Source organism: Anser anser (genome assembly GCF_964211835.1).
Source record: "Anser anser genome assembly, contig: HAP1_SCAFFOLD_122, whole genome shotgun sequence".
NCBI classification, from domain to species: Eukaryota; Metazoa; Chordata; class Aves; order Anseriformes; family Anatidae; genus Anser; species Anser anser.
Window position 1 is genome coordinate 224,843 of NW_028153782.1, and position 24,907 is coordinate 249,749.

Here is a 24,907-nt window from a genome sequence, read left to right on the forward strand (position 1 = left end):
TTATTTGCCTAATGATAAGCAAAACAAAACTTCCTTTCTCTTGGAGTTGTTATACAGACCTAGAGATCCAAATTCTCTGTTAATAAAAAGCTGAATTGTTTTGTTTTCTTCTGGGATTAAAACCACCCTGGATGTGGAAGCAAAATTCAAAATTCCATGTGGTTCATCACTAGCTTCTACTGTTAGAACAGCTTCATATCCTTGACTATCCAAAACAGCAGCACCTGTAGAAGAAACTCCTGCAAGAGAATCAGTGGACTGCAGTGAATGAAGTGTTATGCAACTAATATTTTTGTCTTACATTATTGTTAATATTACATTTAAATAACGTTCAGTAGCCATGCAAATACCACGAAACCAAAGCTCACTGAAGTATGTGGATGGTGTGGGACCTACACACATATATATACTTACATTCTATAACAAATAGAAACAGAAATTTTATGCATACCAAGTACAAAGTCACAAAAATGTATTAAAAAATAAGAAAACTTAACAGGCCAGTGCCAAATATCAACTTCCCTATATTTTAAAAGGAAATAAACCATTTTCCCAGGAAGTACCTCCAAAAGCTTAAAACTATATTCCACTTCACAATCATTACATCAATAAACTGATATGTTTTCCAACTATTGCTTTGATGAATAATTTTGCTCATCCCGTTGGGCCACAGTGACTCTCGGAAGTTGATAAGGCACCTCGCAGCAACACAATCCATGTCAAGTTAGTTTGGTGTTTGGACATTAATTTCAGTTTGAAAAAAGGTATTTCAGAACGGATGCAGTTTAAGGCTTCTTTTCTCACTATAATTTTAATGGCAAGAATAAAATATTCTGACCACCTTGAATTCAGGGACAGATCAGTAAGTCTGCAGCTTGACAAGATTGTTTAAAAAGATAAAAATATCTGCATGTTTCATGGCAACTCTATCCATGACATATTAGTAAACTCAGTTTGCATTAAGATTAAGGGAAGAAACAACCATTGAATTAAATAGGCAGAGTTAAATCAGGATTGAAAACCATTTAAGTGTATTTGTGGAGACACGGTGGGATTTCTATATACATACATAAGGACCAAGCCTATTTCAATAAAATGTTAATGAACTTTGCGTACTTTGCACCAGCTGTAGTTTGCTCAGTCCTATACCTCCAAAATGAAATAATAAAATTAAAAATATTATATTATTAAATGGTATTTTTAAGATGTAGCTGGCTATAGTTCTGCATTACCTTCTGTTTTGATGTTGTATAGGATGACTTGGTATTCTTCTTTTTCTTCAGGAATATGGTCATCCAGCAGATCAACATACAATGTTGTATTCAACGTCCCCTATTTGTTTTAAGGGTAAATTGATTAGCCATTATTTTATAAAACACAAGTGATATCATAATGACAAGTATTTTGAACAATTTCTTTAAGAAGAGTTAAGTATCAAGAATTGTAAGCTCCCTCCAGTTTGTAAGTCAAAAAGTGAGAAATTAAATAATCAAACCAAGAAAGAAGGACTGTTGAAAAGGCACACTTTTTCTCAGATCAGTTCTAATCACACTATTTTCCTGTAGCCAACATCACTGTTTATGGACTTACCTCAGGAAAAAAAAGTATTCCAGAATAGTTTGCAAAATTTTGTTTTACATTATGTCCTACTATCTTCCACTCAACAGTAACATTTCCCAGTCCTGGAGGAGTTCTTACGATGTGGAATTGTAATTGTTCTCCTAGGAATAAAGGACAAGATGCAGTGTTTCAGGGTCTCCTCTTCTACATGTTGGTTATAAAAATGAGAGGTCAAAAACATGCATCACACAGTTAAAGTATTTTTCCTGAAAGATATTGCTATTTTTGTCAGTTTGAATTTCACAGTAGTTATATACCACATTCACTTTTAATGCTGAAAAGAAAAACCTAAACTTAAAACTCTTCTAGTTTTTTTTTTTCTGTTTTTAGTTCACACTTGGAAATAATTATGAACATATGAGGGAACTTGGTATAGATGAATAACTTAGAAAGGGAATGTTCATGAAAACATGCGCAAACATTAGAGCAATACAAGTCTGTAAACTGTACAAAACAGTAACTACTGTATGTACCAACAATAATAGTAGTTTTCTACAACAGTTCCCTGGAAAGAATACACATTATCTGAACATTTGCACTGTCTTGTGACTTTATTCAATGCATGCAGAAAAAAATGCTTATAATTATCTGTAAGTTCCATTTATGTGAGTTCGAACTTACAAATATGGTCACTGTTAGAAAACAAAACATTCAGAAAATGTTAATAATTTCTTATAATCTCAGAGGTAATCAGTATTGCTGGACAATGTGCATATAAAGGAAGCAAATACTATGGTATTTTGCACATTTATAACATTTAACCCCAAAGGCACTTTAATTAAAAAGAGTAGACCTCTTAGTAGGCTTTGTAAAATGTGGAAATTGTTTTATATTCACAAGTTTTTCACAAAATTTCCATTAAATATTTTAAATGTGGACATGTGAAATTAGCATGTTATATCAACATGGAATAGATCAGTAGGCAATATTTTGCAAAACATTCACAATAGAGGACAGATGGTTATTTATAATAGGTAGGTACATGGCATTCATATTTCATATGCATTTTTCAGGTCCACAGAATTTAAGTTCAACAGCACATTTTGTCCTGCATTGGCTTTCAGAGACATGAAATATGCAGAAATCTACAATTCTGAGATTTTTGAAAACAATACATGAGATTTCTTTTGCTTATTGAAGAATTAACAAAACATAAGATAATGTTATAATAACATTATGCTGCCCAACTAGTCCCTTTGATTATGCAATTTAGAGAGCAGCAACTTAGGATGCTGTCTTGCTATTCTACTGTATTACCTTACAGAATTGTACAGCATTGTACAGCTAAAACTGGCAAGAAAAATCTGAAAATTTTCTAGTTACATTTATTTTTTGTAAGGAAGAGTCAGAGATATGCATGTATATTGGCTACCAATGAAAGAGAAAGGAATTCTTAACTTCAAGAGCCCTTAATATACTTAAATAAAATTTAATATTGTAAAGAAGTAATACAAAAACTGTATACACCCATTTTCAAATACATAAATGTGCTATTCAGCCCCAACATTTCAAACTTCAGTTAAGTCTCAGAGATGTCAACATTGATGTCGACATTGATGTCGACATCTTTGGCTTAAGTTGGTCCATGTTGCTTCTAAGAAAATTAAGGAATTCAAAATTTATTGATATCACAAGGATTCCACTTCTACAGTCAAATATCTGGATGGTAGACTCCCAATTTACAGGTTCCTCTGAGGCTAAATCATTACAGTGTTTAACACTGCACTGCAATCCACTATGTTCTATTTGAGAATTTTGCATATCCATTACAAAGAAATAAAGATTTAAAAGAAAAGTGGTTTCAATGGTTTAGTACCATTGGGAAAACACACACACACACAAATAAGGCAAAGCTTATTTCAATATATCTCTATAAGTTATAATGAATTTTCATTGAAGACTGGGAAAAATGCTTTATGATATAGAAAGCTGTTCCACTATAATCCAAACACTGAGAAGAAACTTGAAGTCATTATTACAGATTCCAAGTAGTTATTTACTGATCCATGTTTCCTACCAGCTTTACCAAGATTTTTTTGGTATTCCTATCCAGAAGAAATGCTAATATGAACACTAATTGATTTCTGAAGATTGAAAGTGTTATTAGGCTAAATTCAATATTTTTTTTAATATTTAATCCTTATCCATACTTTTACATTTCTACATTGTGACTTAATAAGTGATGCATCTCTTACATAGAGAAACAAAGAGGTGGGTATTTATCGCTGTGAAGAAGGGAGCATCAGCCGCTCTCCTCTTCCTCATTACTTTAAGCTACTGCAGTGCATTTTCTTGTAATACAGTTACACAACTGTCGCAGACCCCTGTCCAATAAAAAAATACTACACTTATCCTCAATAAGGTAAAAAATAACATGCACATTGTGAAAACAAAATGTATTCACTTAACAGAAAATTTTCAATAACACAATAACTGTAAAAGTAATGATATTTGGATTTATGTCTGGTAAATTTTGCTTTCGAATGAAAAAAATATTTTGACAAACTAAAATAATCTAAATGCCTTAGCTCTTTTGCTCTTTCTCTATTTCTCCCTTTTTCTCTCTCTTTTTTTTTTAATCAAAGACACTTAGTTCACTTGTTTTGTTTCTGGCTGGAAGGCAATGAACTATTTCTTTTCACAACCTGGAAAAATAATATAATAATAACTATATATAATAATAGAACTATAGCCAAGTACTTCAGTTTCAAGCAGCCAGCATTTGGTAGCATGCTATGAATAACATTTAACCAGTTGAAAGTATTCAGGGACTTTGGGACTGAGACAGTTTGTATTAATTCCTTGTGCTCATTAACAGCTCTTCTTAGCTAATCATATCACATCTGGCTTGGCACAGAATTAACACAAACCATACCTAGATAAAAAACCAAAGGTTATGATGCCCTTTCATGTTGGGAAAACAAAACAAAAAACCTTTGGTTGAGAAAGCCATTTTTCTTCAAACAGAAAATGTAGTGCACACATTAGGGGACAAGTTCCTGTTTTGTGAACTTTCCCTGCCCATCAGTTCAAACATCAGAGAAACGTGATACTGCAATACACTGAGATTCCATCAAAGGCCACCTAAAGCAATCACCACCAGTACTATTATCATCCTATGCAAAACTGCATCAAACTGTAGATGAAACATGCCGTGTATTCTTTAAAACAATAGTAGAAATGTTTAGTACATACCAAATTATTATTGTTCTTTCTCAAATGTTTGCTTTCTCTTATAATTGCTACTTCCCAAATCATCTGCCATAAAAAAACATCAGGTTCATGGGACAGACAAAGGGAAGATGTTACCCTAGTGTTTCTGCAGGAATGTTTTCTAGAATATTTTAAATTCTTTGTAAGTCGCTGATAGATCTGATTTGCTTATGACTATTAGGTGTGTGTATGTTGGCAGTCATGAAGTGGGCTGGCAGGAGCCTCGTGCAGGCCAACAAAGAGAAGGGCAGAGTCCTGCCCCTGGCGGGGAGCAGCCCCAGGCACCAGGGCGTGCACCCTGATGGAGAGCAGCTTGACAGAAAGGGCTTGGGGTCCTGCTGGACACTGCACTGGGCAGGAGCCAGCAACATGCCTTGTTACTAAGAAGGCTGATGGCATTCTGGGCTGAATTAGGCCAAGTATCCCTAGCAGGCTGAGAGAGCTATCCTTCCCCTCTACTCTGCACTGGTGAGGCTGCACCTGGAGCACTGGGTCCAGCTCTGGGCTCCCCAGTGCAAGACAGACCTAAACGTACTGGGAAGACTCCAACAGAGGGACACCGAGGTGATCAAGGGAAGGGAAGAGAGGCTGTGAGAGCTGAGACTGCTCAGCCTGGAGAAGGGGAGGCTCAGGGGGATCTCATCAGTGTCCTTCAATACCTGAAGGGAGGGTGGAACAGGACAGAGCCAGGCTCGTGTCAGTGGTGCCCAGGGACAGGACAAGAGGCAGCGGGCACAAACTGGAGCACAAGAGGTTCCCTCTGAATATCAGACAGCACTTTTGTGCTGTGTGGGAGCACTGGCACAGGTTGCCCAGAGAGATTGTGGGGTCTCCCTCCTTGGAGATACTCAAAAGCCTGGACATGGTCCTGAGCAACCTGCTCTAGGTGGCCCTGCTTGAGGGGGAAAGGACCAGATGACCTCCAGAGGCCCCTTCCAACCTTAAGCATTCTGTGATTCTATGAATGCTTGCACGAGTTCAAAGTACATGTCAGGTATGTGGATATTCACTTCTTGCTGGTGTTCTCTGAACAGTGAAACACAATCATTGTGAGTCATTATCAACTGAAAGCACAAAGATGGAAACTGGCATTAAAATTTGAGCGTGGTCAACACAAAGAACACACCTTCACAACCAATAACAGATCTTGAGGCTGTATGGAAGCTTATAATTCCTGCCACATTGTCACTTGCCAGAATAATCACTGTGACAGTGTCAAAACTGGGCAAAATTCGACTCCCTCCTTCAGTATGGACCAGGCTGATTTCAATACTTTCATCATCCTCTGGCTCTGGATCATCTATAATGGGCAGCGTGACCATCATCTTTGTTTCACCTACAAGGAGAAGAACGTATACAACCGTGTGTCCACTTGGAAACCACCTTGTAAAAAGACTCAATCATCTCATTTTGAAAATAATTAAATACATAAAATATATTAAAATTGCATGAAACAAACTTATTTACCTTTCTGGAAGTCAGTGAATGTCATTATGAAATTTTATCTAATTACTATTGATCAGTCACATTAAGCCAATAAAACGATCACATCATTAAATATACTATGTAGAAATTAATTATATAGGAATTATTTCGGAGTGCCTAGAATTCTTTATTTTCATTACAAATTCTATGACTTTAAAATTTAACTTAGAAAAGGGGAATATCATTCTTGAAAAAAAAATAAATTGCCAGGTGCTAAGCTCTCCGATGAACCATTTACACAAGGGTGTACATTCAATATGAGTACATTTACTGAGCCAGGGAATGCATTGAAATGGGATGACATTTTGTTAGTTCCTTGCCTTTGGGACTATCAAAGAATAATAATGTAAGCAGCAAACACCGTTAATCTCTAGTCGCTATATATCCATTAAAATTTACAACACAATCCTGTTGTTCAGTGCGTGTGCATAACCCAGCTGTGTTTTATGATCATTAGAATATCAATTTACAGAATACATATGTATTTCCTGCTAGATTGTCTTTCAAAATACTTCAAAATCAGTTTTTACTAAACTTATAACTGGTAATGTAATTACATGTCAGCCTCACAATCATTGCCAGCAGCCATGCCTTACTATTCAGATGATTTATCAAGCTAGCACACTAGAATCTTTACTACGCACCTGGAAATTGCTTTCAAAATATCAGTTCGATTAACTCAGACTTTGAAAAAATAAAATACAGCATAAAATACAGCATGCTGCATGGTACTTAAGTAATGTCTGAGAGGGACTTGTTTGTCCTGTTTGCAATTCTTTTAAATATGTTCTGTTATGTTACGTTTAAATATGTTTTGTTATGTTACAATATGATCTCAGAATTTAAAGAGATGTCATGAAAAATTAGTACTGTAGTGACCGAGGGCTAACAAAAGACCACTTAGGCCTGATTCTCATTTCCATTATCCTTGCTGTAACAACTATCTTCGACTTTATTAATCCTTACTTATGTGGTAAAGGAAATCTTTATAGTGCAATATTTATACTGCAATATTTCTTTAATAAAAACCCTTAGGTATTTATTGTGCTTAGATATTTCATTGTGCTTTGCTACCACTGTGTGTGTTCTGCAAGATAATGCTACATGCTAATGAACAACCATACTCTTTTGCACGTGTATCCTTAGCATTCAGGAAAATTTAGCCTAAGAAGAAGATATCAGTTGTCAAAACATCCACAGTATCGTGTACTTGTCACGTTCTTTTTTCTTTTTCTTAGTTTTACAAAACAGAAGCCAAAACGAGAGCTTGTCTCACCTTCAGCAAACACCAGAGTCTCACCGACACCTATAAAATCCAAGTTTGGAGTAGCAGTCCCACCAATGACACGCCATTCCACTGTCACTTGTCCCAGGCTGCCTTCTGTTCTGTGTATCATTAGCTGCACGTTGGTCTGAGGACGTTCCTCTACTTCAACATACAGACCTTTCTCTGTTGCATTGGGACTTACACTGTAGATCTTAAACACTCCAAATGCGTCTCCATTCATCATTATGATAACTGTGGAGGTATTTGGCTGTCCTATGGTTGGTTGGTTTTTTGAGCTGGCTGAGACGTTCATCAGTTCTGCTTTCAAAAGGGTTATAGTGAATCTCTCATCCAGTTCTGGCAGGCTGTCAGGCAGTATGGTAACTGTTAGATTTGCAAACTCTTCCCCTTCCTGCATTACGGCCCACTGTCTTGTAACAGGTTCATAATCACTGCCAGCGATGGCTTGTGTGCTGAAGAGGGCGAATGCACTGGTAACGTTTTTCTTGTAGGTCCGGAACCCTGAAGTGTTGTTAGTTAATGGGCTGATATCTGACGTCAGCCAAAGGCAGAGAGGAATCCCTGAGGCACTGGAAAATGTAAAGGCTGAACATGCTTGTTCTTTTAGGCACTGAGCTGCACAGGAATACACAGGGTCACTTGCTGCTGACACATTCACTCTGGTCTTGGATGGTTTGTCAGGAATTCCTTGTACAGGAGGCTCGTAGTAGGCCAGGATATCCTGACCTTGCTCCACAGCAAGAGCTACAACGTCAGTCTCAGAAGTGCTGTAGAAAATCTGCAGCTGACCAAATCTTCCCTCACTAAAAGACATTATAATAAAATAAAGTTCTGTTAGTTGACAAAGGATGTCTAATATTCTACATGTTTCTGGGTTAATAATAGAAGTGAACAAAATCAACTGACCCTTTCTGAATTGCTGAAAAATTCCAAATAACACATCAAAATGCATTCCCTTTGAAACTAGTACCAGAATAACTGAGTTATCTTATTTTTTTGTGGATAGCAAGTTTGATTATTTATAGCTTAGGTAGTAGTCTGTTAAGAATGCATATTTGTAAACATTTGGTTCTAGGAGTTAACTTAGTCTTCTTCAGGACTTGGCAGCTCTCCTTACTTGCAAGGAAGAAAAAGCCGGTGACACCCAGACTTATCATCCTTCCTCTAGGATCACATGCATAAAACCTGTTTTCCTTCTCTTATTTTCATCCTGTAAGGGCTGGCCATTTTGTCCTCCTGTTCAAATCACAGGAACAGGCTACCATGCAGGTTTAAATGATTTGATGATTAAACGGACAAAATGAATAGTACACTGTGTACGCTGAGTTTACATTGTGCATTTCAATGTATACTACGTTTAAGTAATTTATGTAATACACAGACATCTACTTCAAAAACAATGTGTTTGAAATGAAAATACATTGAGATGGCAGATCAAAGAATTGATGCACATATTTTTATGAGAGGAGCATGAAATTTGACATTATAGTGAAAACAAAAGTGAAGAATAAATAGTAATTACAAATAAAGCAAACATTATACAAACCTTCGCCTGACTGTTATGTTTGCCAGCAAATTTCTTTCTAGTGGCTCCTGAACTCGATATAAGGATTGATGAAAGAAAACTGTGCCATAAGGATTATCATTGGCAGGTATTATAATACTTGCCACGCCATCTAACCCAATAGCACCACCATTGGAGGCCTGAGTTAATTCTACACGGACAATCTCAAAGAGAAGAAAAGAAAAAGAAGTAATGCAGCTAGACAATTTGTGGTTTTTCTAACAATAATTACAAGCAAAGTATAACATGAAATTATAGCACCTTCCTGCCGGAACATTTCTTGTTTTCCATCATACATATTTCTAGAACAAGTCAAAATTAATACCATCTTCAAGGAAGATGTAAGTGCTTGACTTACTTCTTCTATTTCTGGAACATCATCAGCCAGGATTTCCAATAGTAGCATCTGAAAGGCTTCCCCAGGGGCAAAAGTAATATTGCCTGAGGCAACCTGCAAGTCCTCATCAGCAGGGTGTCCACCAATGGTAGCAACCCACTCAACAGTAACGTTACCAAGTGTCCCAGCATTGCGGATTACTGGCAGATTTATGGGTACTGATCCAGATTCAGGCTCCTCCACAGTAAATTCGGTCATCTGGAACACTGAAGTGCAGCACAAAGAGGTGTATTTCATTAACAGTAATATTTAAAATAAAAACACCATCCTAGTTACTGAATTATGTATTTTATTTCACTTGATTGCATTCATTTGCACAATTAAAAAAATGTTAATCAGGTTTAAACTTCAAATTGAACTTTCAGTATCATTTTATCTGCAAATAAAATTGGCATGAAAATTCAGCCCCCACCCAAGAGTTTATTCCAACGTATCCATTGTTCAAGGCTAGCCATGATCTAAGTTTTTAGAAGACGGTCAGAAGGTAATTTTTCCCAGTGAGGAAATTTTTTATCATTTTTTATGTCACGTATGGAAAAAATGTGTCAACATATTCCATCTAAATTGTTTCAAATATAAGTCTTTCTTGTATAAAATCTTTAGTTGTTAAGAATGAAGTTAATGAATTATCCATGTGGAATTATTTACTTTTGTCAATTTCCTTTACATTTTGCTGATAAAATGGAATAACTGAAATAAAGTAGGGTACTAAAGGGAGAAAGAGTAAGTCAAATAAAATGGCTGGAAAACATACACCAGAAATACTGAAATAGAAAAAATAAATAGAAAAGATAAATTTCTAAAATGTCATTAAATTTTTGAAATTACCATTTTTTTCTCAAAACCTGTGTAATGAAACTATTTTTGGAAAGTGTCCACAATCCATTTTACTGATAATGATAGAAAGAAGAAAAACTACAATAACTAACAACCAGAACATACAAGAATGCAATTTAAGTCATATTTGTACTTTCCAATTTCCCCAGATATTTAAACCTGCTTTGCCTGATTATTTTGTAAAACAATGACACTGCACTATCTAAACAGGTTTTGGCATGTAAACTTAAGCTTCAAGCTATTGCAGAAATGCAACATTTAGAATAGATAAAAAAATACAAATTAAATTAAAATCCATCCCCATTAGGAGACTCCAAAATCCACCTTCGTCTCACAAAATCTTGATATATAAGTTGACTGAATGCTTCAATTTCGCTATATAAGGGCACCATTTGCCCTTACTTACACGTTTTAATTTAGTTTATCTTATTTTGTCCTTTACTGTGTTCATCCAGACTTCCCTTTTTGTATTCTGAAAATTTTTATTCCATTGCCCAGTAATAACTCACCCACAAATCAGCAGATTGCTACTGGACAAGAGAAAATATGCAAATAAGACTCATTTACCAAAGGATCCAAACGGGTCATCAGAAGCCTCAATGGTTATGACTGCCCTCGTCAAAGATCCAAGCAAGGCTCCTCCTGTCGTTTGATTCAGCAGCTGAACATAAAAGGACTCCTCAACTTCAGGATTGATATCATTAATTATATAAATTGGCACAGCTTTACTTGTTTCTCCTTCTAGTAAGACAACATCTGATGAGGCTACACTGTAGTCCTCACCTAGATTTGTACATGAAAAAATAACAAAACAATCAAAACACAGAAGAATATTAAGGCATTCTGGTTCATTATGAAACATCACTAATGTTTATCAGCACTAATATTTATCTGTTCTTTTTGCATTCCCTTGTGTTCATATGTTGGTGTGTTTTTTTGTGTTTTTTTTTTCTTTATCTTCATACCCAGAAAATACAATTGTTTATTTCCTAGTGCCTTTTAGATATCTGGATGGATGAAAATAAATCTCATCTTGGCCAAAACAGAGTTTACACTGTCAGTCCAAGAAGCAATTACAAAAGGTCCATTATTATCTTCCATTGAGAAGATCACACAACTGTGACATTTCTATATTTGATTTCTGATAGTTGTCTGGCTTTCCAAGAGATAAAATGAAACAGAAGTACCTTTTTCAAAGGAGATTTTACTAAAGGACATAAGGTCACTCCTTCCCTCGTGGAGCTTTTCAGGGATCACCTGAGAGCTTTACCTTTCATTTGCAAAGTAAAAGTCTTCTTGAATTGTGCTTAACATTTGTCTGTTTCACAGAGGAGTCACCAGCTCTCAATTTCCCTCCAAGAAACTCAAATAAGCCATGTATGGTAGGTTGAAATATGTACAAAGGACTAAGTACTAGCTATATATACTACTACAGGATTTTTTATTTTATTTTATTTTTTTGAGAAAGTGAGTGGCCACCAGGGAAACAAACAGCCAATTCCTTTCCTTAGTTTTCTTGCTAGATTCTTCAGTGATGATATCTCTGAGTTTTTTTAAATTTGATGTAAGGTCTCTTCTATAGGACCTGAATTCCTGTCTCCTAAGTACACTCAGTAAGTATCTCACACTTTGGTATTTTTTCTACTTGTTTTACTAGACTGCATTCAATACACGCTTGCTTTGGTTACTCGAAGCATACAGTATGCTCTTTCTGGTTTAACACAGAATGTGTATTTCTGCTATTTTGATTTCTTACCAGCTGTTGCAGTTATTGGCATAGCTTTGAATTTCACAGAAACATCTGCAAAAATTCCCCCAGTTCTGGTCACGTTAATGATTGGTCCAACATAATTTTCAGCAACTCGCACAGCTGAAGCTGAAAGCTGAAGTGTTCCAAAAGCATCATCATTGGCATTGATAATTACATGAGCTATAGTCTCACCCACTGATCCAAGACGAGGAGAATTTACAACTGAAATATGAAAAAAACCTCTTACAGCAAGCCTGAAATGCCTCCTATATATGGCTATACTGTTCATATACATACACCTGAGTTTAGTGGATGGCCACTACTAGCTTTCAATAAAATTTTCATTTTAGATTTGGACAAAATATAACTACAAACTGCACAAGCATATTTTTGATGTTTGAATTATATTATGTCAGAAAATCCACATTCTTACTAACTTATTATTCTACCCTGCTGTGGAGCATACAAAACACCAGTTCTTTGAAGAGGTGAGGTACTAGCAAAATTACTTATTTATTTGTCCATAGGACAATAGAATTTTACACTAGCAATGATGAACTATAAGTAACCTTTCAGTTTCCCAGTAGAATTTTTTGTAGTGTTTCCCTTAAAAATCAAGATTAATGTGGGAGAGTCATGGGGGAGAGGGAAGGGAAATTAGGCATGCCAAGAAGCTCTTAAGCATAAATAAGGCTGTAATGACCTGAATTTATCTGATCGGGCAAACATCCTCTACGCTAAAAAGCCAGCATGAAGCTGCAATTCTACACCACTTAATGTTTAAAAGGCTTTTTTCGCTTTCAGTAAGTGCAACTAGCTTATTTCCTATCATTGTGCTTTACAGAAACAACAGGTGAGCAGGTATTAGCACACAAAACCAATACAGTAATACAGTTGGCCTAAAACACCTGGGATAAAGCAGATGCAGAAGGGAGAAAGAAATGTCCACCCCTGACAAAATTTTGTGGTAAAGGAAATATATGCTGACACACAGAATCTTCATACTTAATGTGAGATACTCTGACATATAACTTACAGGATTCTTAACTATACAGAGTTAGGCAGAGGTAAAATTTTACTGTAATTTCAATTGCTGCATTTTATCCTATTAAATATAAATATTAGCCTACATATTTAAGCTTTGGGTTTACATATGAAAGACACTTACTTGGCCGATCCTGTACTTTGTCGATCAAAACAGTATTGTTTAGCTCCACAAAAACAGATTCTGACCTCTCAGGATCATAATCATCCAAAATAGGCAAAGATATTGTGGCTTCGCTTTCATTGGCTGCGAAGATCACATAACCAGTAATGGGTATATAATCTTCTCCTTGTATTGCTCTAACAACATCAGGTGGAAGAAAGGGTGACTTTTCATCATCACCTAAAGTTCTGTATGTAACCACTACTGTACCAAGAAGACCACCAAGCCTTACTATTGTCAGGGAGATATTTTTTGTTTCTTCCTCAACTTTTATTGGTCTGTTTCTCTCAGAAAAGATGAACAGTCCATATGGATCATCATTAGCTAAAACTGTTAATGTTGCATTAGTGTGATTTCCAAGACGACCACTGGACACATTGATGATCAAAACTGAAAACACCTGATCCAGTTCAGGCACGTTGTCAGGAGAAACTTGTATGGTAATATTTGCTCTCACTTGGCCAACATCAAATGTTACATTCCCATATGCAGAGACCAGGTCTTCTGTAAGATCACAGACTATGACCCAATACAGAGTCACCTCAGACAGGGCCCCATGAGTTCTCACAACCTAAGTGGAAAACACAAAGATTTATGTATTTCTTTGTACTATAAGAAAGAAGAACATAAAAGTGTAAAATGGCATACAGCAAAGTCACAGAATCACAGAATATCCTGAGTTACAAAAGATCCACAGGGATTATCAGGTCCAACACCTGACTCCACACAGGACCACCCAAAATCAAATCGCATGTCTGACAGAGTAGTCCAAATGCTTCTTGAACTCTGGCAGCTCAGTGCTGTGACCATGTCCCTGGGGAGCCTGTCCCAGTGCCCGACCACCTCTGGGTGCAGAACCTTTCCCTAACCCCCAGCCTGACCCTCCCCTGTCCCAGCCCCATGCCGTTCCCTCGGGTCCTGTCGCTGTCCCCAGAGAGCAGAGCTCAGCGCCTGCCCCTCCGCTCCCCTCGTGAGGGAGCTGCAGGCCGCCATGAGGCCTGCCCTCGGCCTGCTCTGCTCTGGGCTGAACAAACCCAGGGACCTCAGCCGCTCCTCATACTTCTTGCCCTCTAGACCCTTCACCACCATAGTAGCCCTCCTTTGGATGCTCTCTAATAGTTTATGTCCTTCATATATTGTAGCACACACAGTGCTAGAGGTGAGGCTTCACCAGCACAGAGCAGAGCAGGACAATCCCTTCCCTTGACCATCCAGCATTGCTGTGCCTTATGCTCCAGAACACAGTTGACCATTTTGGCTGCTAAGGCACACTGCTGGTTCATATTTCTCTTGCTGTCAAGCAAAACCCCCAGATCCCTTTCCATGGGGCTGCTCTTCAGCCTCTTGTCCCCAGGCCTGTCCGTACAGCCAGCATTGCCCCTTGCCAGGTGCAGAATCCAGCACTTCCTCGTTTAACTTAATTCCAGTCAACTGTGACCTCTCCAGACTCCAAGACTATTGAAAAATTATTGAGAGAGGTCTTGCAATGACATCAGCCAGCTCTTTCTGTACTTTGGGATTAATCCCACTGGACCCCATAGACTTATATGCATCCAGCTGGAGCAGCAAATCCTGCACAAGTTCAAAGTTGGCTGGGAGTTTATCATCATCACAGTCCTGAAATTCAGAGCTTTGGGTGTCCCCGAGCCCATCATTGGTGTTAAAGACAGAGGCAAAGAAGGCATTAACCTCTGCTTTATTGGCGTACTTATTTGTGAGGTTACCAACCTCAACAAGTAATGGATCAATGTTTTCTCTGCTCCTCCTTTTGCTGTTAGCATCCTTTAAAAAAAGCACTTTTTGTTGTCCCCACAGTACTGGCCAGCTTCAACTCTGAGTGAACATCACCTCTGTAGTCCTTGTTCAACTGACCTTGCTTCCAATGCCCACAGATTTTCCTTTTTCGCCTAAATTCTAGAATAAGATCCCTGCTCAGCCAAGCTGGCCTTCTGCCCAGCTTGCTCAACTTCTGACTCTTTGGAATTGCCTGTTCCTGTGCTCTTAAGAGGTGTTACTTAACTAACCAGCACTGATGGACTCCAATACCTTCAAAAGCAGGTTCCAAGGGGACCTCACAAACTAGTTCACTGAGTAGTCTGAAGTCTGCTGTCTCCATAGCTAGGGCTGAACTTTTGCTGGCAGTTTTCCTCCTATTACCAAAGATTTTAAACTCAGCCATCTCATGGTCACTATGGCCAGGACAGCCTCCAATCACCACTTCACCCACAAGACCCTCACTGTTTACAAGCAACAAATCTGGAGGGCACCTTTCTTAGTCAGCTTCCAGAGTAACTGTACCAACAAGTTATTGTTAACGTGCCTCAGGAATTTCCAGTACCTGTTTGTATTGGCTGTATGGTATTCCCAGCTAACATCTGGGAAGTTGAAGTCACCCACAGGGACAAGGGCAGATGACCTAGAGATATCCCTTAGTTCATTATAGAATAATTTGGCAATGTTGTCCTCCTGGCTGGGTGGTCTATAGCAGACTCCCACAACAACTTCATCTTATTGTTATAACTTATTTCCATGTCCCTTAATCCTTACCCGGAGGATCTTAAGCATGTCATTGCCAACTGCAAGCTGCACACAATCCAGCCCCTCCATTATATACAGTGCAAAGTCATTGACATGATGAGTTAAAAATAAACTAATTTTAAAAACAGTGTAATCTTTATCATCTTAGCTTTGCTGTATTTGTTGTGTCATCAGCACTTACTTTAAAATATTCATACCTCAAATGTAAACAAGTAGAAGTAAATTTAAACTTATATAAAACATTTTAGTTTTAAGCTGAAAGATACACTTTAGAAAGTGAAGTATAAAATGTCAAGACAAATGTACATGATAAAGTTAAGTTAAAATGCTGTAGACCTATTATAAAAATATTGCAGAATGCTCTGTAAAATAGACATAAAAGAGGATTGCATAGCAATATGAGACCCAAAACTTTCTAACCTGCAACATAATATTGCTATCTCCATCTTCAGGCTCAGTTCCATTTACCGAGAGTGACTCAGTACTGAACTCAAAGACGCCATGAGCATCATCAGAAGCCTCAATAGTCACAACGATGTGGGATGCAATTCCCAAGCTGGCTGTAAGTGCAAGTGCCAAAATGAGTTATTTTTTTATACCATCTTTTCTTAAAAGCTAAGGAAGTTTGTTACAAAAAGCACACAGAAAAGCATAACTGGAATATTTCTGCTGTTTTGCATTTTGTGGTGTGTTTTTTTTTTGTTTTAAATGTGGAATAATTATCCACATGGATAAGGAACTCACTTTCAATAATGCAGTCCTGGCAGCCCTTCTATGGAACAACACTCCAAAGCAACATATAAAATGCAAATATTTTAAGAGAGGATCAAAAATAAAATTACTTGTCTAATTAAGGAAAATGAACTAGAATTTAGGGTAGGGGAGAGTTACGTGGTAAAACACAGTGTAAGCAGTGCAGACAGGACAAAAGCAGGTACTATTTTAACTGAAGCTGGAACAAAGAAAAAGCTAGTCCAGGAAATTCTACTACTGTAATGATCATCTTGTGTGAGATAACTTGCTGCTTAGAAAGAGAAAGAGCCTGGCATTTTAAAAAAAATCTGGAAACACAGAAGAGGAAACAACACTTCCCAGGAAGTTCCAAAAAGTGGTTAAACCACAGACTTACTCTCAGGTTCAAACTGAACTCCTTTGTATTTTCAAATAAAACAGAAAATCAGGCTGTCACTGTGGAATAAATTATTTGATTTCGATAATGGGTGCTAACACAATATTTTCAGGTCTCTAGGGTTTAATTCAAAATCCGCCATCATTAGCGTTTCCCTCATAGTAGGTGCTTTTGTTTTCATCTTATTTCTGCATATTGTATGTTTTTAATTTTCTCAAGATTAAATTATCTTTGTTTTCTGTATGTTGTGACAAAAATAGACTTCAAAAATGAAAAATAATCAAAGCATTCTTTTAGAAAAAAAAGAGCTAACACCACTTTTTATTAAGAGTATTTTTGAGATGCAGAGATCAAAGCATAAAGCAAGTGGCAAAAGAAAGTATCAAAACACACAGTCAGGTAATTTTTAAATTACCTTAAATTTAAAAAGTTTCTCTCCTCTTTGCTCTCCAGAAAATTTTACAAAATTTACAAACAAAGCTAATTTTTCTAACTACTTCTGGAATAACTACATTGTGTTCTATAAAAATACAGCTTTGAAGATAGAGAAGCTGTTATTTTCTGTATTACGGTTAGTATTGACTGTTGTTGAAATTAAGCCTTTTTTAAAATGGGAAAGAATGTTTTGACAGGACTCTATGATATATCTCAAACCACAAGCAAAATAACACTATGATAAACTGTGTCAGTAGTGTAGTTCATGAGGGATATTACAGTTAGCATAAAGAAATAAAGATTAATCCAAAATGCTTACCATGCTGATGGACAGTTGGAAGGAAGAAATCCATGTTCCCATCACCACTACCACTGCCATCATTTCTAAAGAGCTCAGCAACTTTAAGATGACAGACATACAGATATATACACATATATACATTTATAAATCAGAGCGCAAGCAAAGAGAAATTTAAACTATTCTGGACAACAGGAAAAAAAGAGGGAAGCACTCTAGGAAGGTATCAACTTTGCTTCTGAAAGTGTACAGGAGTTCTAATAAAGACTGAAATATTTACATATGCCACCTCTTACTTAATTTATGACATTGGAAATAGCAATGGGAAGTCAGAATGAAAGAAAACACATACACATAGTTTATCTTTCCTCTCTTTCCCTCTTTGTGTCCCCATTTTGTATTTCCCCTTTCTCACTCCTAACTGAGGCTTGTCATGGAGGAATCTAAATTGAAAAAAAAAAAAAAAAAAAAGGTAGGGGAGACGATAAAGTCCCTCAAGCTCCTTATTCTAATATTTTCTCACAAAGTGAAAATGTTGGGAAAATCTGCAGAAAACTTAACTAATGGGGACTTCATAAGCTTTGTGTTTGTGTTGGAAAGGCCAAAAAGAAGGCTCATTTTAAAAAGGCTATATAGTTACTGGATTACTAAAGTTAGTTGTAAATTTTCTGTCACAACAATTTGAAAGAGAAAAGTTTGACTCCTTTTAACAAAACAACTATTCAACCAAAAAGACAAAATACGTGAAAAGTCTCAAGACTTTACCAAAAGAATCACTGAGACCATGTTGCACCATAGACACATACAATCATAGCAGAGAGCTGGATTAATTCAAGGAAATCTGATACATCCTCCCAGAAGGGACCACACTTGCAATTTCTGAATTGTTTAAAAAAATAACATCAGTTTAAAAAAAAAAAATCAATTTATGGCTGTCAGTGTTTCTAATTACTTTTCCCTCCAACAAGCTTTACAATCTCCGTTAAAATTTTTCTCAAATGGAAAAAAAAATCTGTAAGGTATTCAGGGGTTTATGTGGCAGCACCACTATGCTTTGCCGTCCCTTCAGACTAGCCCTTCAAACCAATAATTCTTTCAAGTGTTTGTCTTGTTCTTACAGACAGTTATCTACGAGCTACCTCTGCAGCTACAGCTCAGCAAACTCCCTATGGCCCTCAACATCCACAGCCTATTACTGCTATAATCCATTTGACCTATGTATTGCAGTTCTTCTGATTTCACTCATGTGGAAGAAAAAACAAAACAAAACAAAAAAAAACCAAAACAAACAAACAAAAACACAACACTTTGACTGTTTAGCCTTAAATATTTTATAAATATTCCATATTTTTGAAATGCAACATATTGCTAATATATTTTTGCATTATTTTAGTTCTCATTACCAACCATGAAGTTATACAAAGTGAAAAGCAGCAATTGCCTTTAGATGACCTAACAGATGGCAGTGATACACTTTCCCTAATACATGGTAATAATATACTTGCTATGGGATCTGGTTGTTTCCACCAAGGATTAAGAAAAGAACTGAGGAACAGTTCTTCCCTACGAAAAAAGACAGCTGTATGGGGGTGGGGATGTAGAGGTGCTTTTTGTTTGTTTTCAGAAATAACATAGAAAATAATGCCAAGAAAGACAAGATTTTTATGAACGAGTAGAGGTCATGAAAATACAACTAAGGGACTGATATATGTGCCTTACCTCCTCCCTCTGGGTTCAACAGCTCCACTTTAAACGTTTTTTCTAATTCAGGAATAGTATTATCAGTGATGTTAACAGTAATGTACTTGTATCTTTCTCCTGGCTGAAATTCCAGTGTACCCACAACAGCCTGCAATATAAGAGCTCTTCATATTTTTGTTCAAGTCTAATGTTTTCATCCATGTAAAAAAAAGAAACAGAACCTTCATTTTGTCTTTTTCAAAACATCTACTTTTCCTCACTTAAGCTTTAAAAAAAAATCTGAAAAATCTGTTTTACAAAAGAAAAAAAAAAGAAGAAGACATCTAAGTTGACATACTGGTGAGCATCTGCATTCATGTACATTTTTCTTATTTTTCTGCACAAATGATCAGTTGGACAAGCAAGTGCAGATACATGCAGGTTATTTTGCTAGGCATATACAAATCCCAGTATGTACAAGCATAATGTTAACCTGTACATGCACTTGAATAATATGGTCTGTAACAACAGCAAAACTCACAAATTGCTACACTGAAAACTCTGTTAAGAAAAAAAAAAAAAGTTCAAAACCAGAGGCTTTTCCTAGACAATGCAACTTACTGCAGAGAAAAGAATGGAGAAGTCACATGATGTATATTTTTAAGTGAATATTACATATCCATTTGCCACATCACCTTGTAAAGTAGTCTTTCTGTGAAAGAATCATAGCTGGGCTAGAGCAGTCAAACTGAAAGCTATCTCCACGATAAATAACTCTAATTAATTCCAAAACAATTATACCACCTTGGCAGTTGCCATACCTGATAATCTTTGGGACTGAAAGCTGTGACTGGCACTGTTCTGTATTCCACCAGAACTGTTCCAAGAAGGCCTTGTGCACGAACTACCAGTAATCTGACGTGTCCAGCTTCTTCTTTAATAGTAATATGGGGCACAGAAGAGGCTGGAAGAATCATTTTATCACCTGGCTGAGGAGGTGGCCCCACAGAGAACTGGAGCAGACCTGGAAGACAAGAATTACTACTTACATGGCTTTTCATAACAAATTTTAAAGATGATAAACAATTTAAATAAAGTGATTGATAACATATCTTGTGATGGTTCTGAAATTAAAAACCACATATACCAGTATACCCTTAAGCCTCAATCACACTATTTCCAGAGATGTGCTGTGTGCCTTACCCTCTCTCACTGATATTCTTGTCAGTCTTGATAAAAGGCACAGCACAATAATAAAACCTTCTCTTCCCAAAAGAGCCTCACAGGCCACGGTTTTGCGTATTTACTGGTACAAGACATATGGAGAAATGACTCTCATTGTCAGGAATTCTCATTTGATGAAAAACCTGGACAGGATCAACTACATGCAGAGCCTTTATTTGCCCTCACAAGAGAATCCTTGCTTGTTTGGTCAGGGAAGATTTGAGGCCTTTTTGTAAAATTATAAAAGAAAACTAATTCAGTATTCATTCATGTATATAAACAATGAATTAATTCAAGTCAGATAAAGTGGAATATATGAGATTGCTTCCTCAACTATTACAACCAAGCAAAGTTTTCATCTGACTGGAAAGAACTACACAATAATCTGAAACAAAGCTGTATAATTCCCATCATTGTTACCGTATGGGTGGTCACTGGCTTTGATGCTGATATCAGTAGTTTCCTTTTCTGGATCTATACTTGCTCCACTGGTAGGAGTTGAACCTAGTTTCCCATCTCCAGACACTGCAGAGACTAATGTCACACGGAAATATTCATTTAACTCCGGAATGTCATCATCAATAACATGCAAATTTAACACCTAGAGAAGGACCAAATCATGGAGAAATCAAACCATGCAACATTCTTTGATTAGTCAGTCAGCTGTATCTGCTGTATAGTTCTGAAAGCAAAGGACACTATTTTTGCTCTCCACATAAATTCAACTAATTTCTAAGATAACATTTTATGTCTAGAATATGCTTTCCAAAAACAATGCTTCCAAGCTACTGGAAATGGAAGGCATATTTTCTGAATTGTTTCAAACTACATAAATAAGTGATAATAAATACTTGTTTGGTTGGTTTTGTATATCTTCACAAAAGCAGAGTTTAATTTCCATGTACTGAACATGAAATATCTGATAAATTTTAAAATCTTTTTGAAATTATGCTTATGAAGAGACATTACAGTGATTAATCCAATTTAGAGAGCAAATAAATTGAGCTTATTATACCACCTGACACTTTGACCTGCAGATCATACGATTTACTAACATAACCTTGCTCTAAACACGCTAACACATTCACTTCAGAAAATTCCATCTTTCTTTATGTTTCGATATGGTCGGACAAACATATAGAAAACATTTAAGTAGCTGATCATATTTAGAGGCATGGTAATGAGTAGATTACAAATGTCAGTTGAAAGTCCCTTAGGATATCCCACCTGAAGAGCAGCTTGCTACCAGCCCGTTTCTTAGAGCCATGCACATTAGCTCCTCTGTATGTATGCAGTAAATTGGACCAGTAAGCTGTGTAGCAAGAGCCTACATCAGCCATTTTCTGCCACTAGATAGAGTAATGTGGGCCTCGTCTATGTTGCCATGCTAGAAAAGCTTTGGAAATTTCTGCTATATATGATTGTATGAAATGCAGTAATATCATTTCACAGAGAAATAAAGCTGAATGAACAAACTATTATAACATGAATGAACTATTTTCAGATACCACACGCTTTTGCCAGTCATCACATTATCCAGATTCACAGTTCTAGTGAAGTCACTGGGATCCCTGCAAATGACTTCAGCGAATTTGAGTCCACATTGACTTCTGCAGCCTGATATAAGTGAAACTGAGGATGGTATTTTCTACTCACAATTCATCCTTATTATACAAACAATAATAGAAAGTGTATGTTGTTTCTACAGTACTGTGGTCCCGCACCACTTCTTCAAATAAATTTAACAATTCTGTGCTGTACATCAGGATTGAATTCATTGAAACAGATTATTTTTATTTCTATTTCTAGCACACGCTGTTTATTACCACAGAATTTTAATCATAGGACAGCCCACGCTGGATGGGACATCAAAAGATGAAGTTCAATGTTTCATGGAAAAAAAAAAAATAGATGAAATAATCCAGCACCATGTTCAACTGCATCTTAAGCACCCCTGGTGATGGGAATTCTACCATAGAACCATACATTGGTTTGGGCTGGAAGGGACCTTAAAGCCCACCCAGCGCCACCCCCTGCCATGGGCAGGGACACCTCCCCCCAGCCCAGGCTGCCCTCAGCCCCATCCAGCCTGGCCTTGGGCTCTGCCAGGGATGGGGCAGCCGCAGCTCCTCTGGGCAGCCTGGGCCTGGGCCTCACCGCCCTCTGAGGGAAGAATTTCCTCCTTCGCCCCCTCCCTCGCCCTGCTGCCCACGCTGCTGTTGGTGCAGCCCAGGGTACGGGTGGCTTTCTGGGCTGCAAGCACACATTGCCGGCTCATGTCGAGCTTCTCATCAACCACCACGCCCAGGTCCTTCCCCCCCCAAGGGGTGCTCTCAGTGCTTTCTCTGCCCAGCCTGTGTTTGTGCTTGGGATTGCCCTGGCCCAGATGCTGAGGTCGGGACAACCCGACCCTGTCCCTAAGGAAGTCGTTCCAGTAGTTGTAAAAAATTTCAAGACAAAACCTCTCCCACTCTATCTTTGTACTCTTTGCCCTCTGTCTTCTCCTGTGGTTTCTTGAGAAGAGAGAGCCTCTGTCAACTCTGGAGCTGCCCTTTAGGTACTGTAATAATGGGATCAAAGTCCCCTTCTAAAGGGTGAAAAGATCTAACCCCTTGAGTCTTTCCTTAGAGGACAGGTTCTCCAGCTCTTTGATCATCTTTCTGGCCCTCTTTTGGACCTCCAGTCTGCCCACATAATTTTTTAATTGTGGGCCTCTGTAGCTTTGAATTCCTACTCTTCAGTGTATCCTGGTATCCTGGTATTTCTTTTTTCTTCTTCTTTTTTTTTTAAACTAATTCAGATAAGGAATTTCGTAAGACTTTTAGAAAGCTTTCTCAGAAGCAGCTAAAGCTTCCCTTATGTATCATTTCTCTTTCTCTCCCCCAACTCAGAGATGCAATTCTGATTACCAATTTCAGGTGTCTCTAAGGCCAGAATATTGAATAATTTCCTTATGTTCCAGTTGCTCGCACACTTTATGCAGAGGAATAGATTAAAGCAGACAGTAATCATTTCAGGGAGACTCAAAAACAGCTATTGTTACAAGAACACCTTTAATCTCCTGTTTCTGATTTTGAATTTAAAAGGAGACAGAACCTGGATAGCCTTGAGTGCAAGAACAGCAATGAATCTTACTATTGCCTATTTAATTGTTGTGGACATAAATTTGAGTTACAACACTCAGATCAAACCTGATCATTTTCCAATTTCGAAAGTACATGGACTATCTACACTTTTTAAAGTATATGTACACATACACATAAATACAGTTAATATTTTTTATGTATATGTACATATATCTAATATGTACATGCACACATGGTGACTTTTGAACTGACATATACACAGAGCTACAAATAACACTTTCTTGTTGTCAGGGATGGAAAAAAAGAAAGAAAGAAAATATATATATAACAAAAAAATAACAACATAAAATAACAAAATAAAAAATAATAAGAAGAAAAGCCATGTGAAGTAAACACTCTCTAGTATGCAAACCAGCCAAGCACCCTCAGAAGGTATTTTCCAGGAGGTTTGTAAAGGACAGGATGAATTGTTAATAGGAAGGTAGGGTTTACCTCTGATCTCTGCCAAGGAACGAATGTGATAGTGCCACTGCTATTAGAAAAATCGGTAACAGAGTAATTAATGCCAGTGGAATCAACCTGTGAGATAATGTACTTTATATACACATAGTCTAGGGCTCCCCTTGTACGCTCCACAACACAGGATATAGTGGAACCTTCATCAGCAGTCTGGAAGAAAGCGAAAATTTGGAACGTTTATTACTGTCAAAGTAAATCAAGGCAATTTCATTAAATAACACGAAAATATTTAATGCCAGACAAATGTTCAAGTAAAAAATTGCTGTCATGTTACTTTCAGCTCTTTTGGAGTGTTAGGAAGCTGAAACTGACCTTGATGCCAATCAGAACAATCCTAGTGGAATCTGCAAAAGTCTGATGCCTCCCTGAGGACTATTAAGGTAACAAATAACAATACACTGCAGTTCGTCCTGGACACAACCCCTTTCCTAAAACTATGCGTCAGAGACAGAATCAATATGCTTGAAATGTACCTGTCGAAAGCAAATGAAACTATTGCTTTATAATAACGTCAATATTGTAATTTTCCTTAGCAATAATTTAAAGAAAGATTTGGATCAGCACTTTCTCTAACCAGACACACTATGGATAGAAATAAACTATACCATCATCATTCAGAAAAACAGATTTTTCTCTT

General features: G+C 37.1%; 1 protein-coding gene across 1 annotated transcript; it reads right to left on the reverse strand.

Moving 5' to 3' along the window:
• Positions 1 to 24,447, reverse strand: LOC310891469 (adhesion G-protein coupled receptor V1-like; the record flags this gene model as incomplete). Its single annotated transcript, XM_083853744.1, has 14 exons — positions 1 to 239; positions 1,233 to 1,332; positions 1,591 to 1,721; positions 5,960 to 6,169; positions 7,595 to 8,437; positions 9,684 to 9,773; positions 10,972 to 11,187; positions 12,161 to 12,376; positions 13,323 to 13,932; positions 16,320 to 16,459; positions 19,481 to 19,610; positions 20,263 to 20,465; positions 21,086 to 21,266; positions 24,244 to 24,447. Coding segments are annotated over 14 exons (3,513 nt in total), but the record flags the coding sequence as incomplete, so codon positions are not given.
• Positions 24,448 to 24,907: the final 460 nt, after the last annotated feature.